This window comes from Oryza glaberrima, chromosome 8 (genome assembly GCF_000147395.1).
Source record: "Oryza glaberrima chromosome 8, OglaRS2, whole genome shotgun sequence".
Lineage (NCBI taxonomy): Eukaryota > Viridiplantae > Streptophyta > Magnoliopsida > Poales > Poaceae > Oryza > Oryza glaberrima.
In genome coordinates this window covers 6,895,642-6,912,771 of record NC_068333.1, presented here as the reverse complement: position 1 = coordinate 6,912,771, position 17,130 = coordinate 6,895,642, and the positions used below count along the sequence as shown (strand labels likewise).

Below are 17,130 nucleotides of genomic sequence, written 5' to 3'. Positions count from 1 at the left end.
CACCGTTCAGTACTTTGAAAAGTATATCAAGAAAAATGAGGGAGGTGAGTTAGGAAAAGAGAGGGAAGAATACAACCTTAGGACCACTTTGAAACACCGTTCAGAAAACCGCCACAAATATTTTATAAAAAAGTTTAAGCACTCCAAAAAGCGAAATATGGATACCAGAATTTGAACCATATCATCATCGAAAAAGGATAATACCAGATTATGCTACCAGAGTCCTGGTGACTGTGAAAGGTCACTGCCTCACTGGTGTCAACATCCGTTGTCGTGTTAGGTCAAACTCGAAGGAGCCTCTGTGCTCCTTGCAAACATTGTGAGTTTTTACTGGACATCCGCCAATCATCCACTTGCAAACATTTGAGCTTTTATAATGCTTCTATTTTATATCCCTCCAAAAATTCATCACCCAAGTAGATTAAGGTTTAGAGTTACTTTTGGTAAGTTCATCTCATCACAAAAACACTTGTATGCAAACATAATCTTGCTCTGACTCCGAGTGAGATATTGTACTTCCGTGGTCAGTAAAAACTCAAAACTGGGGCACACGCTTGCATTAGAATATGACAAAAGTTAGGCTGACCATATCACATCAAAATATGAACTTAATAAACACGAGCAGGTAAGAGGCCATCAGGCTCAAGCTCAACTCACATTCAGAATAACACAAGCCATTTTCATGAGCAAGTATTTGCAAGAATGTAACAATTCTCAGATAAATGACCAGATGTTTACACACGAAAACAAAATAATCACATGTTACTGAGATTTTACAGTGTTGGCACTCTGCTGTACATACTTCTCGTTCCCTCATGCCCATTAGAAAAAAAAATAAAAAAGGACACACCAGGGTAGATTAATACAAAACTGCAAGCCTCAAAACCAAACCTGTGTGACCCTCGAACCAGTACTGAACGCTTGGTAAAATGGGAGATGGTAAGAGGGCACACCTATGAATCGAAAGAATAAGCCGAAACTAGCAAAGGCAAACTCAGACTAAGGAAAAATGGAGGACTCATCCCACACAATGTGAAAATAGACACATTGCACAACGACCATGGCTGCCAAGGGCTATTCAGGCATATACAAGTTGACTTGTACGATCAAACAGTGCTTTAGCTGGAGGTTGAATGAGGAAATTTTAAGCATGATTCAAGCTAAAAAAGTTGGAGAGCGATCTTCATTCTATTTTGCTTCCACTTTGGAAGCTTGCTGAATGCTTCCTTTGTCATTCCAAACTTGTCTTTGAATTCAGCCGAAGATAAGTAGGTCTGCATTTAGTTCAAAATGGGGTATGTGGTCATTACCTGGTCTGAGGATAAGTAATACGAAGTAGCTAAGTATCGAAAAGATCATATATTCACCTCTCGCCTGGTAACGTCAATTTCAGTGACAGGATCAGCAGCTGTAGTTATCAGGCGATCATATGGGTATACTGGGAGCCCCTCGTCATCTTCTGGTTCATTTTCTTTTACATCTTCATTAATAGTGAGAGATTCAACTCTACTGGTCATGGTGTTAATGCCTTCTTTTGCATCTTCCTCTTGCTTTGGCTTCTCCAACTCAGATCCATCTTAATTTGTACAGAATTTTACAAACAACAAGAAATCATTAACCCTTCCTCTGTTTAAAGGCAATTTTATGTTCCAAGACAAGTGTATCACATACCTTTTACTGATTTAGGGCGATCAAAAGAACCAGTGAGAGAAGCAGTTGCAGATGACTTAGACGGTGCACTTGATGAGTCAGGTGTGGCAGATTTTGGGTAAAGTTTTTTAACTACGGGTGGAGGGGTGGAAAGATTTCTGCTGTTTGCACTTTCAAAGTTAGCAGCCAATGCAGTGAATGCCGGAGATCTTCCCCTAACACGGACACGTTCAGGGCTGAAAGACATACTCCTCGAGCGCTGAGATTTGTCTTGTACAGTGCTTCTCCCTGAATATGTTGGTGTTCGTCGCTTTGGTTTCTGGTAACAAGTTAGAAAGATTGTAAATGCAAAGGTTCCACATCCACAGATAGGTCTGCTAACTACAGAAAAACACTTACAGACCACAGACTTACAACTAGAAATGTTATAAATAGGTGGTTCCATGATTGTACACACAAAAGATAAACAGAACACTGTTGTCTAGCAGAAAACGAGTTTGCAACAAAGAATACCATATATGGTTATTTCGACATGGCAGACTATCATAAGACAACTAAAGTTTGTACATATCTTACATCCAAAGCAGGAGAACCTCCACCCTTTACAATGGAAAGCTTCCTCTGGTATGAATTGCCATGCATCTACAAGAGAAACAAGAGTGAGTACAACACATTGAAGATGAAAACAAGGAGCATTATGGTGCTTCTGCCAAAAGGAACACAAACTACAGTTGTTCATCTTATGAATATTCTACTTACAAGTGACTTTGCTGAGTCCCAAGTGAAGAACCTTGTGAAAAATGTAGGCTCACTTCCTTCCATGATAACAAAAATTGGTGTGTCGCTGGATAGATTTTCCATCAGGAAATCAAGCTTAACGAATTTCTGATGCAGTATTAAAAATAATAGTCAGTGACCAAAAGAAAAGGAGATGCCACCTAAAGTGCTTCAGCATGGAAAAACAAATCATTACCTCACCAATGTCCAGAGCTTGTAATCGCACTTTGACATCTACCTGCTGGCCAACCCAAACAAATATATCTGAGTGACAGTCCAGAATGAATACATCTTCTGTCATCAGATCATCTTGAGTGAAGTGGTATATTTCTTTGATCTGCTCAAATAGATTTCACAGCTCAGTCAGTGTTAAATGCAAAAACAGAGAATATGTGCAGACCTGTATATGTCACAATTTTACTTTATTACCTTTAAATTGCCTTCATGGACCCCAATAGGTGTTGTTGGCAGAATAGAAGAGCAGATATATATCAGAAAACTCGAAGAGCAATGTGAACTGAATAAATTATAATAGAATGGTCAATTCATGGTTACCTTTGGGTAGGATACATGAGAAAAGATGGGGATCACTTTCATTTGCCCTTCCTATCTTTTGACTTGGATACTCAGATTTGCCTCCAAGTAAGCTCCAAAATTGATCTGTTTCTGACCCTTCTTTCTGCGATCTGGACTGCGAATTTGGCTGTGATGAAGAAAGCAAAGCACGAACAATTCTATTGTCACTGCTTGATAGATATCATAAGCAAGAAGGAACACAAGTATGCGGTAGACAACAAATTTCAAATAATAAGACTTGCAAGTATTCCTAGTAAGGGAATAGAAAACTGCTGGGAACCAGCCTGCACTAGAAATTCTCAATTCTGTCATTCTGGGATTGGGCTAAGTGGAGCCAAATCATCCCAAGTTTCAGTTAGTTATGCAAAACAAAGTTCCAGGTTATGCACAACAGAAGACCCAGGTTAATGCAAACAAAGAGAGAGCTAGGAGAAGATGTCCGTCAAGTCACTTGTGCTTGGGATATGAGCTGTGGTCTGGCTATGCTCTCAGTCTTTGTCTAGCTGGTGTCCCTTGTAGGTGCTCTAGGTGTTGCGCGTGTCAGTCTGATCTGTCTAGTTTCCAGGATGCTGCATTTCCTGTCTTTGTTTTGTTCTTTTGAGCTGGGCTGTGCTAAGTCTGATCTATCTAGTTTTAGTTTTTAAGCCGGGTGTGTGCGCCTCATGCCTCATGGGAAGTTTCATTAAACCGGGTGTAAAAGCCTTTCCTCTAAAAGAAGTTGCACTTGGTCTGATATATAAGAAAGTCTATACTCGGTTCCTCAATTCTTCATTGGTTTAATTTTCATTCCTCAATGCAATACCAAACGGAATCCATCCCTCAACTATCAAAACCATGCAAATAATATCCCTATGATTGTTTTGCAAGTGATTTTGAGTGTGGTGGCTTGCCACATCATCCTTTTTTACCATGTCATCTGCCACGTCCTGTGTGTTAGTCCTTTCTCTTCCTTTTTAATAGAAAACAAATAATGAAAAAGAAGATGCAAATAATATGCCTAGTAGATGGATGATCTAACAGGTTCCTTTGTTTTATCATTTCCCCTGACATCTTCATAGTGTACTGTGGTAAACCTTTGCAGGGAGTAATTACTCAAGATGTTAATGCAATATTTGTTTTCCAAAATAACAATAGGAATTGATCAAGTACAACTTCAAAAGTGTGTATGCCTTATCAAGGAGGATTGTTCCATACCTTAATTATGTCTAGCTGCCTCTCAACTACCTCTTGATCTAATGACGTAGTAAGGTTTCCAGTCCAAGTGAATACAGTATTTCCATCATGTAGGATGTACGAATAGGATGAATTCATAGACGATGCCGCCTAATGAAAGAGCATGATCAAGTTACCTTGGAAGCAATATAATCTAATTCCAAAAGGAGTTCAAACATATCTTTAGGAATGAAAATGTGAGAACTTACAGCATCAACTTGAATTGCCTGCATGTTTTCTGGTCCTGAACCTTGAATTCGGAAGAGCGCAAGTCCATCTTCCAAATAAGTGTCATCATCAATACCATTTTCAGCAATAAATTTCTTGTATCCAGAGCTTAGACCACCCTATAATGAAAAAAGGGAAAGAAACTAAGAATTGGATGTTGTGTTCAACCTGAGCTAACAGTATTTTATAGAAAGGAACCTTAAACACTTGGAAGCTTTGAAATATGACGAAGAATTGAATTGGTTCTTTTCCCTCATATAGTCGTGTCTGCATGTAACCAAGAACAATTAGATACACAAGGAAGTCATGTCTGGTTCACTAATGAAATATGGAGAAACTAGTAGGTTACCTGGACAGCCTGAAATTTCGCAGACTCAACCATCTTGCTTGCAAGTGAAATAGCAGTTACCCTATCCTCCTGAATCCAAATTGAAATATTTTTTAACACCTACATTTTCTAGTATGCACTAACAGAACATGTAACAACCGCATGCTGTTATCCAAAATGCCACTTCTTAACAGAAACAGATAGATCATTGTGTCCAGTTCATAAATCAAAAGGATGGAAAACAGAAGCATATGCTGTCCATAGAACCTTCTAAGTTCTTTCTTCATTGTCCTAAAGTCCGGACTTCATTGATAACTTAATTAAAAACTAATTGTGAGCTATAAGGTGGAAACTCTAAATACAATCTTATAACTATGAACATGAAATCAAAGATAAATTTTACTTCAATGCTCTTCTTCCCAAACCAACTTCCAATAAGACACTCCTCCTTGTCATCTCCAGGGTACATATATTGAAATATGTAGCAATCGCCAGTGTAAAATTTTGATTGGTCAGCAGATGGCAGAAGTATCTTGTCCTTATCATTTATGCGCCAGACCTGATAACAGATATAGAAAAAAGAAAAATGTGTGGACATTTTAGCTCTCAGAGACCCAGAAATTGAACATATAGAGCAGAAATAAAATCTTGACAGGAAAACATTCTTGTAAAAATTAAAAAATTTAGGAGACAATAAACATAAGATAATATAAAAGGCCAAAATATTCAAGTGATACTAAAGATCTGAAAATTTTTCAGGCAAATGAGATGATGTTAAAAGCACTATTGTTGAGAATTGACAAGTCAGATAGTGCAGAAACACACCTGCAAACTGCCAGTGCAATCAATGTAAGCTTGGGGTTCTTCTTTTGCAGGAGCAGCTTTCATCAGGCCCTTAACATTTAAGCCCTGGCGTTTCAGAAGAGCTTCGAGAAAATTAATAGAAAAAAGGTCAGAACATTTTATCAATGGAAAAGAAACAGTGAATTGACAAGATTGCATATAATAACCTGCAACTTTTCCTCTTCCATCCTCAGATGACAATTTCAAGTCAGGTGTCTGTGGCCACTCTTTAAATTTTGACTTGAACATAACTGTCTCAAACCCCTCAATTACTTTGATTACATGTGTTTTTGTTCGGTTATCATCAGAGAGCAATTTCTGCATACACAAACAAACATTAAGTATGACGGCAAAATAGTTCAAGATCCAGAATTAATTTGAGATATATTAGATGTATAAAATTATGTGATATATTTCTCCAGAAAAAGTTTATGTTCTTTTCTGGGTGATCTGGACTAAGTAACCAAATTTCTAAAATTCAGCAGAATTATTGGCTCATCATTTCATCAATGCCACAATGAAAATGCAAGCATGTTGGAAAATTCTGGTTTCATTCCTCCAAGCTTTCAAGCTTATGTGATTACTGGAAAAAATGCCCGTGCGTTGCAACGGAAGAAAACATGAGAAATTTAAGAAAAGGTTAAGAAAAATTTACATTATGTAATTAATTAAAATATAAAATCACAACTATACATGTATACGATGTTGAAGAAAAGAAAGGCTCGTAAAAATCAAGGTAAATGTGGAAAAATAAAATTTTCCAAATAAACTATGGCTGGATTTATTTTTTATTAAATTCTCCATGATTAATTACACTATGTGAAATTTTTCCGATATTTTCAGAGCACCATTGCTAATTTTAATAATACAAACATCATTTTAGCATTTATTTAAATGGAAATCTAAATGAAAACCCTCCTTTCTCCCTGGGCCATTTTGAGCCCGTTCTTTCTTTAGCCCGTAGCCGAGTCGGCCCATTAACCTCACTTCTCCTCCCTTCCACCTCGGCCTGCAAGCGCGCATCCAGCCCATCAAGCAACCACAAAGTCTAATCAGCATCCCTTCTCCTCCTCTCACTGTCGCGTGGGTCCCAGTGCTACAGGGTCATCCCCTACCTCCGTCCGACTCCGCAGCTTCCCAACACCGCCGGAAACCGCCCCCTCCATGAAATCCGTTCGCATCCACGGAGATAATCCAAAATTGATTGAGGGGTTTTGATCCTTATCTCTTTCTCTTTCCCTTTTTCCAAGAATTAGAGCAAAATCGCATCATATCGACCTCGGAATCAGGCCATATAGCAAACCACCTAGAGTTGTCCGTTTCGCGTACGGGGAGAGAATCGGACTGGCGCCTCCAGGGACGACGTACCAAAAAAGTTGGCAAAAACATCTTAAACTTTTATAATAGGTAAAGATAAAGATATTTCTGTTTCACAAGAATGTGATGACATTACATAAGTATTTCTTGAAAGAAGAACATGTTACCTCAGCAGCTTCACTGGCACTCTTCCTCTCCTGCAAAGATGTGGTTCTGCCCATCCAAACAAATAATTCGACACCACAATCTAACAAGTAACACTTATTTGTCTTGAGCAACTCGTGCAATAAGGATTCATAATTGATAGGCTCCAACTTTCCTTGGTTAAAACTGAAAAAATGCATTTCATAAATATTGACTGACCTCAAGTGAAAATTGTTGTCTTCAACAAATGAACACAGGGTTTGTATATAAATAGAACATTTCCAATTAATTACCAGAGCAATTTGAAAACAGTTTCTTCATATTTCTCATTATCTTCTACAGGGGCTCTCCTTGGTAGAGGGGCAAAGCCACCAAAAAAACCCCAAAATTCACCAGCTTCAGCATCAGCCATCAACCTGCCATCCTCTATGAAAAAAGTACAATCAAACATATGCGGAAAATATCATTGTTCCAGTACTATGAACACACAAGGACCTGAAATAGAATAACTTACCAACAGCTGCAACTTCACACTTGCCCTCGTGAAATGTATCTTTGATGTACTGCACGACTTCAAGAGCCTTTGCTCGCTCTTGAATAGACGAATTGGAGCCATTGAACTGGAAAATTTTGGACTTCGTGTCCAGAATAAATATGTCATCATGATTCAGGGACGATCGAGCAAAAGGAACCTAGTAATTGAATAGAAAGTCTGATCAAGACATGAATAGAAAGCCCCTTTCTGAAGAAGAAAACAGTTATCTAGATAGCTTGCCTCTTTGACATGAACAACACGATTCCCTGTACAGACATACAGACGGGTTTCGTGCTCCTGCTCATTGACCTCAACATGCTTGAACCCAGATGCCACTCCTCCTGGCTGTGGCATGATGCATGGTCTAAAATATGAGAGGAACTTATCTGTTTCATTGCCTTGTATCTCTCGGTATTGAACAGCGCGTCCACCAAGTGCAGCATCAAGCTCAACTGTTAAAATTGCTGCAGTTCCAGATTCATCCTACCATGCATAGAATTGGTTTCAACAAACTTTTGAAGAACTGAAAGTCTGCATCATCTAATTATGAGAATTTTACCTGACTAGTATCTTTGCCAATCCAGTAATGAATGTCATGTCGAAGAGAACCATTTTTCAAGGCAGTTGTCTAGGAAGAAAAAAAGAGCACGATGAAACATTATTACATTGATTGAGAATTATGCAGCAAAGCATTTCCCTTTTTCCATGAGAATTAGATGCAAAACAGTAAATTTCAGAAGATAGTTTATGTCACAATATGGTAATAAGAGATTTAGAGCTGTGGTGTCAGAGAAAATTTAAGAAACTATTTCAGTTTCCTAAAACCATGAGAGAACAGTACATATGAATGAAACTGTCATATTGCAGTAACATGGGGGCAAACACTTGGGAGCTTTTTATGAGGCTTGCTAGATACCATGAAAATGCTAAACAATTTTGCCATGTAAAACAGGCGAACATTTATATGGTTGAGCAAGCTATAGAATAAGCATAAATTTATACTCTATAACTGAACATGGATAGACTATTTTAGGCAAAAGACTAATGATATGAATAAGAGGACAAAAGAGAGGATGATATATGGATTATGAGTTATGACACCATATAATATGTACTTGGATACCTTCAAGATGATGTAAGAATCACCCATGAAAAATTTTCCATATGAAGACGCAGGAATAGGAACTGGCTTGAAGTTCTCAATGCGCCATATTTCCAAGCCTCTGTAGTGTATTAAGGATAATCGTGGCTTTGTACATTGATTGGACTAGGACCAATAAAATAGTGAACTGAACAGATTGTCAATTGTAAATACTCAAAAAAGATCAAGAGTTTAATGAATATTTAAAGAAAAAAAGGCTTCTGCTAAATCACTACAGACCCTGTGATCATTGTTATCTCATTAACTTCTACTCTGCTAATGCTAATGTCTAGCATATTGTCAAGAAGCTTGCATCTGTCAGGATACTTCATATGTGTGCACAGTAGCATTGCAAATTCATGATCATCTAGCAAACAAATGCATTTTACTTGTTTTAGCAGAAGCGTACAATTAAATTATCTTCTTAGGACCAATTAATTCAACATGGTAGATAGTGTTCACTCAACTTATGGACAAAAAACAACTAAACCACAAATTCAGAGTTTCAACATGCACAAAGAAGTTTTCCTGGTTGACTTAAGTAATGTTATCTTGCAAATTAAGTGACTTCAATCAAGGTGAAGATAATGAAAGCAATAGAGGAAAGTACACTAAGGTGAAATTAAAAAAAAGGATACTCCTTTTGCCCAGCACCACGAAAAGCTGGATCCAAATCCTTCATAGAAACCGACATCCTTGATGTTAAAGAAACCTCTCAATTCTTCTCTTTCACAGGAGAGCTAATAGTATGCTGTAAACAGGGGTAGAAAAGGTGGGCAGTAATTAATTAGCAAACGAAAATGCACTTGGTTTTCCTTTTTTACGAAAATTAAACTAGATAGTTCAGTCGTTAAGAAACACGACCGAAGACATGCCAAGTATTAGGTATTCTGGTTATATAAAGAAAGTCAGCTTTGATGATACAATGTCTGCTAACATTAAAGTAAGGATGAACCAAAACAGGCATACTATCATATCACTAATGGTGACTACATGCCCCATATAGAATGTGAAAAATATGCAGTACGCCATTTCCGCATCGAAATACACACTCCAATGTATTGTAGAAGTCTGACTAGCACATTTGCATTTCACAACCAACATGACCATGGGACATGACCCTAAGTTCCCCAAACAATGACTAGAACTGTCAAAGCAACGCAGCAAGCTACGAAGTTTGCGCTTCCTAAGGGTTATGTCTACACAATTGAACAATGATCCAATTCCAAATGGTTAAGCAGGCACCGAGAGGCACGAATCTGGATCAATCAATCAAATGAGCACTCCCAGTCTCCCAACCACTAGGCGCCGCCCGCCGCGTGAGGCTGGACAGAACACAGCTCACTGAAGCATCACCACCCCCCAAACCATTCCTCCCCTCATAGCAACCAAGCTTAAAACCTCACGCGATTCGCCCCCACCCAACCCGGCTCCATACCTCCCAAATAACCAGCAAATGCGAAGCTCCCCGCCGCAACTCCACCCCACCCCCCACCCCCTCCTGAACCCCGTCTCCTCCTACCCTAACCACGGCCGCCTCCCCCCCTCCGCTCACCTCCGGATACCTCCACGCGCATGCCGCCGCGATAAGCGGCGAGTCCACCATTAGTCCACCAAAGCTCAAGCAAACTATCTCCAAAAAAAACAAAAAAAAAAAAGCAAGCGGCGGAAGATCGAGAGCACCGACCTGGGAGGGAGGCGGCGGAGATCGGAGCTTGGGAATTCGCGCGGGCGAGGGGGGGGGGGGGAATCGATCTGGAGCGGCGAGAGGGGAGGTGGAGTAGAGGAGGAAGAGGAAGAGGAAGGCTCGAGAGAGAAAGGAAAGGGAAAAGGAGGCAAAGCGGGCAGACAGAACAGAAGCGAGAGAGAGCGCACCTTTTGTTTTGCGCGTTTTATGCTTTGGTCCCTCGGATTGTCCCTATTTTTGTTTCGGTGAATCCACGAGTTTTTGAGGATCTGGATGTTAGATGTAGCTGTACCTTGTAACTTGTGTGGCAAGAGGTCGGTGGGTTTTTTATGCTTTCGGACTTTCGGTTTTAAAAAATAATAATAAATAAACCAAAACCTAATTATGTGAGATCGCCTAATTATATGTATATTTTTTTACGAATAGAGTATTCCTTCGTAAAAAAATAAATTAGAATTGGAGGTGAAGTATGCTAATATTCATTGTATTATGATACATCACATCCAATTTTAGGTTTGCTTTTAGAGACAGAGTTATTCATTATGGTATTGAGGTACGTCACATCTAATTCCAGGTTTTTATAGAGAAAGTATTTATGTTAGACTTTTAGTCTATTTTTTATGTTTATCGAATTTGCAGTGTTGTACCTCATATTCTAGCTAAGTCTATAGTTTATGAAGTTGATGCTATATGGACCGTAAATAATATTTAGTAGGGCCTCTATTATATCCCCTAAGATAGAAAGACATCAAAATCACCCTTGACTATAGCCCCTATTCTTGAGGCTCTATGCCACAGTCCCTATACACTATTCATTAGCACAGAAAGACATTTTTCCTCACCTATTTGTTCCCTCTCCTCCCTACCATGCATAGTACCTCCGCTATGCTGCCGCCCCACCGTCCAACGTCCTCACTATTGCCCCTTCACCCCTCTTTCGTCGATGCATGCTAGAAGAATAGATCGATGGTTCATTGTCATCCCCAATCTTCGTTGTCCTTATCTTCAAGCTCCCTAGATGTTATGTTGCAGCCAGGTTCCACATTAGCCTTTGAGCTCCTCCGTCCTAGTCCGCCGCAACTCTTTTATTTGTCCCCTATGACATCCTCTACTGACGCCATGTTGTTGCTTGGATAGACTTCAAATAACTATGAACTATGTGGTGTCTTAAACATTTGCTACTCATATTTTGTCATTCCATATTTAAAAAATTTAAATTTAAATTTGAGTTGTGGTCTTTGAAATTGTGAATTTGTATATGATCAGATTATATGCATTAGAAATATTTATGTTCAATTATTCTATGTTAACTAATAATAGTAACATAAAGTGTACGTTGATATAGAAGAGAAGAAAATTGGGGGCTTGAAAATGGAGACATCCTAGAAATGAATGCTCCGTTGGAGTTGGAGGTATTTTTTAAGTAGTTACTTCCTAGGAAATATGGATATCCCGTAATTGATTTTTAGGGCTCTATAATGGGGGCTTCGATCATTGCCAAAATTTTCTTACCAAATTAAAGCATTTTGATATTTAATTAAGACAATTTATTTGGTGCTATCAATTTTTAAAAGCAAACAAATTGATCAAATGATTTATTTTCTCCTAATTTCTTCTATAAAAATATTCCCTCCATCCCATCCCAAAATAAATTGATTTATATTTTTTTAAAATGATCTATTTTGTTTAAATGTTTTTATGTTTTTTATTTTATTCTATAAATGATTTAATTCAAACTTCGTCCCAGAATAAGTTTCTATAAAACCTCATGCATTTATTTATAACCAGTAATTAGACACATAGTACATGAATGATGACATACTCAAGAGAATGAGTTTAACAAGTGAAATTTGGATAACTTGGAGAGTAGCACACATGAGTAAGTTAATTCTACATCATGCCTATCAACTTGTGTATCGAGAAAGTTCTATCTCCTACCTATTCATCCATCAATACTATTTTTCTATTACGAGTGATAATTTCATATTTTCTGTTCACCATTGTATGCTCCCTTCGATGTTAGGAATGTTCTTATTTTGGGATATAATTAATATTGTATTAAAGAGCAATAACCAGTTGCCATACTTTGGATCCAAGCATGAGCCTTTTGTCCATTTCCGGCATGGCTAGTATAGCATTATATTGGAAATTATTATCAATCTTTTCTTGAAAACACTTGAACTCTTCGATAGCCGTAGGGCCTCCTCACCTTATATAGCAAATTACAGTCTATTTTTACAAGTTATGATTATACGTCTATTTATCTTAAATATTTTCACCATTTACTGTTCGTCTAATTTGTATACACATTGTTTTTATTTAAGAAATCATTGACTTGATGATTGGAGAAAAAGAATCATGAGATCAAAAGCAAAATTATCTATAAAGCGAAGGCACTGAAAGCAATTTTGGAACAATACCAAATCGGTGGTTATTGGCTAACTTGCTCAGAGAAGTTGGAGGATCTAGGTTCAATTTTGTGCAGAGATAAAGGGGGTATCTGAAAAGCAAAGCTGGAACGGTACACGGCAGCAAGGGTGGCAAATGATGGACTGGAGCGTGCGTGCCACTAAGCAACACCTACAATACAGAACACACTTATCTTTTCTATCAGAATATTTTTCAAAACTGCTCTAAATTGCAAACTTAATAGTATATTCATCACATAAGTATTAAACTAGACATTTTCTTCTTTTTATATATTGCACATATGTGCACACGCCACAACTTATAGTCAACATTATATTTCACAGCATCTGCTGAGTTAACTAAGACTTATTAATTCTATCTTTCCAATCTAGATATTTTTCAAAACTGTTTTAAATCAGAAATCCAGTCATATATTAAAATGTTTTAAATACAAAATCGGTTTTCTCATGTTTGCACACGCCATGGTTCAAGAATCAAGAGTCAAAACTTCACGGAATCTGATGAGTTGATTATTAAGATGTATTGATTTTTTATCTATGAGACTATGACAGGTGACTTTGGAGAATTGGAGTACATTTTTAATTAATTTGGGGATTTCATTTGCATTTGATATTCGGAGGATATTTGGGGCAGTGTCCTGTGTGTCCTCATTAATAGTTTGACCTCATAGAGATGTGATATATATACTCCATGAGGGAAATGATAGTACTTAGGCCAGTGTTAATTTATCATGTGCTACTCATGCAGCTGAGAAAGTACCACACTTATTAGTAGCACTATGTACTCCACAAGTCCATTGATTTTGGAGGTCCTGTGGTACTTAGTTTCATTGGAAAGGAAGTTGGGCAAATGCAAAGATGCATTGATCATCATTTGCTAATCGATCACCTGTTTTACCAGTCATATGGGACCAGATGACAGTAGGGACATATATAGGGGGACATAGGAAATTGGTTTCTGGGTTGGCACTTTGGCAGATCCCCATTCTTTGTTCTGTTTTGGGTCCTACCTCCACATTTGGTTATTGCTTTGGTATGATATGAAGTTGATAGTTTGCTTTTTCTTCATTACTTGGAAAATGTAATAAGTCAAAAGATGGTCATGAATGGCGATATTTTATATTTGATCTGATAATACAGATAAGGATCTTTTGCTGCTCTTTATTAGCTTACGGGTGTGTTTGATAGTAGCGGTTGTGAACCTTTCCTCATTGCACGAAAAACAGAGTGATAGATTAGCATATACTCCCTCCATTTCACAATGTAAGTCATTCTAGCATTTCTCACATTCATATTAATATTAATAAATCTACATAGATATATATGTCTAGATTCATTAATATCAATATGAATGTGGAAAATGCTAGAATGACTTACATTGTGAAACGGAGGGAGTAATAAATTAAATATTAGCTAAAAAATTGAAAAATAAATTAATATAAATTTTAAAGTAACTTTCCTATATATCTTTTTAATAAAAAGCATATCGTTTAGCAGTTCGGGAAGCTATGAAAAAAAAACAAAGCCAGTATAAGTTCGGAAGAGGTAGTATAGAACATGCAAGTCTATTGATAAATTGATCGGTGCATGCAACCTAGCAAATTAGGGAAATATAGTCACCCTTCTTCTTCACTGGCTTAAATTTTTAGGTAAACCGACTAATGTAATGTAAGTGACTTTAATGTTTTGGATTACTTAAAGGGCGATGAAGTTGCGCATGAGTCTAACACCCCGCGGGAGCCTGGATTGTCAAGGGCTCCTTCCTTTTGATATTTTGAGGGGTTGTTGAGTTCTCTACCCAAATTTGCCCTTCCTAATAAGAAGGTAGTGCTAATATCACCCTTGACCCTTGATCCATTTAATCGGTCAAAAAATAAATTTCACAAAACCTAGTATATTTGTTTCAAGTAGTACAAAACTAAATGTTTGGAATATTGCGTATCATTAATAAAAAAAACATTTTTCCAGACATACCAAAAATAGTTTTTGCGTGTGGAACTCTAGCCTGTCTACCCGAAAGGATATGCAAAAATCGCTCTTTTTTCATGTTGGTGCTTTATGTCGTCCGCACGCAAAAATAAAAATCCAAAAAATAATAAAAAAAAAACTAGCTCCACCGTTAGATCCTCCCGCCGCCGCCCGCGGATCTGGTCGTCATGGGCCCGGTGGAGGCGGATCCGCCCGTCACCGCCGGCCGAGCCCTCCACCTGCCGCCGGCCGCGCCCACCGCCTGCCGCCATCCATCGTCGGCCGCGCCGCCCACCGCCGGCCGCGAGAGAAGAGTGAGAGAGGAGCGCCGCTCGCGACAGAGGAGTGGAGAGAAGAAAAAGAGGCGAGAGAGTTTAGTGGAAAGGAGGTAAGAGAGATGAGTGGATAAGGATGAAAAATTTTGAAATGTTAAGAGGGAAATGAGGAGGTAACTCGGACTTTAGGCGATTACTTAAGAGGTCCGTCTGCAAAAATATATTTTCGTGTGTGGCCCCTTAAGAGGTCCGCCTGCAAAAATAAGCTTATTTTTGCGTGCGGACCCTTAAGAGATCCGCTTGCGAAAATTGATTTTTCCGCAAGGTCCTCTTAAGAAAAAGAGGCGAAAATATAGGACGATTTTTGCAGATGCGACTAGTTACGGTCCGTCTGCAATCTAAAGAGGGTCTCGTCCAAAAAAATCATTTCTGTAGCAGTGTATAACCACATATATTAGTATTATGGTTATATAGTTTGTCAAACATTTTCTTAACCTATTGTACATTTGAATTCTATACTTATATTCAAAATTTGAGTTCGTTCAATCCATCGCCAAAATATTGGAGTATAGCCATGTAAGTAAAATATTTTTTCTTATGCTACAATATCGAGTAAAACTAGTTAATGGTGTGGTTTTTTCAAACCTTAAGACCATAATAACTGCAGTTATATATGTGACATGTCCAAACTAACAAGATTCTTTTACAACTCAAGCCATAATAATATAATATATACATGTGAATCTATAGAATTTACTCAAAAGAATTTATTGCCAAAAAATTGGCTAACTGTCAATTCGAGTCTAAGCATACCTCCTATACATGAGTTATACATGAGTTTGTGCCTTTCGGTATATGGAAATACCATATAGCCAATAGTATACGTGAATGTATCCTTTTATTAAGAAAATATGGTGAATAGAGAAGGAAATTATCTTCCTAAAATAGGAGGTGTTAGAGTTATAGTCGGGAAGATAATGCCTCCTTAGTCCGTATCATATTCTATTTCTCCGAATTCTTCTTGGAGAGGAAGATGATGTTCGATATAATACAAGACCCCTAGAAGGAGAGGGAACATGCCAACAAAATACAAGCCAATACAGATAAGAGCTATGAAGGCTGACATGAGGGATTAGATCTACCTGCAATCTCGATGAGTTCATATTCGAAGACGAAGACTACACTAGCTGTCGACTACGTGTGAGAGCTACATGATGTCAAACCGACAAAAAAAACTAGATTAGGTGATCCCAAATATTATACTCATGTGATACTGAAGGTAGACTAGATTAGGTCATCCTAAATACTGTACTCATGTGATACCGAGGCTATTACCTGTCAGTTAAGGGGTCCGAACCTATATAAAATTCTGTCTCCTATCTCCTTTTACCGTAATCTCGCATATACCTTGGTTACAACGACAGCCATACTCTATAAATACAGTAGGCGAGTATAACCCGTCAATACAAACCCCACTAATTAAAACGCAAACATTTCTATTTTTTTTGAACTCCGGACGTCTCAATTTTTTTTGAGAGGAAAATAACTTTCCATTAACTTAAGGACTCAGCAAAATCGCTGGCCACCAAGTCCTCCATGCCCGGAGGCATACTGTCCCATGGTTCAACGGTATTCCGAGGACATTTACAACCCAAAGCTGCTAAAGCATGCGCTACTCTATTACATTTTTGTGGTGCAAAAACAAAGAAACAGGAAAGGAAACTACTTCCAATCAGCTATCTCGTTGAATATAGTATTTTACCAAAATTCGTCAAAATCTGTATAGACATGTACGGGCAATAAACCAAAGAAATCCTTTTTCCAAAGAAAAAAGTACACCGAAGGTCCCTCAACTTGTCATCGAGTTACAAAATCGTCCTCTAACCACAAAACCGGATACAACGCATCCCCTAACTTACAAAACCAGTGCAAACTAGATCCCTCGGTGGTTTTAACTCTGGTTTTGACCGACATGACAACTAACTCAGCGTGGGACCCATGTGAGCCCCACATGTCAGCG

General features: G+C 38.1%; 1 protein-coding gene across 1 annotated transcript; it reads right to left on the bottom strand.

The window, feature by feature from the left end:
- Window positions 1-694: 694 nt before the first annotated feature.
- On the bottom strand, window positions 695-10,593 carry LOC127781969 (villin-5). Its single transcript, XM_052309042.1, has 23 exons — window positions 10,439-10,593; window positions 9,390-9,502; window positions 8,734-8,833; window positions 8,170-8,238; window positions 7,851-8,093; window positions 7,590-7,767; window positions 7,369-7,501; window positions 7,099-7,261; window positions 5,782-5,932; window positions 5,597-5,697; window positions 5,175-5,330; window positions 4,793-4,861; window positions 4,642-4,710; window positions 4,425-4,562; window positions 4,198-4,326; window positions 2,983-3,130; window positions 2,857-2,867; window positions 2,624-2,764; window positions 2,410-2,535; window positions 2,227-2,292; window positions 1,672-1,969; window positions 1,368-1,576; window positions 695-1,274 (listed from the first exon to the last, which is right to left on the bottom strand). The coding sequence occupies exons 2-23, from the start codon at window positions 9,443-9,445 to the stop codon at window positions 1,161-1,163; spliced, it is 2,868 nt and encodes a 955-aa protein (XP_052165002.1). The 5' UTR covers window positions 9,446-9,502; window positions 10,439-10,593; the 3' UTR covers window positions 695-1,160.
- Between the last annotated feature and the right edge of the window lie 6,537 nt (window positions 10,594-17,130).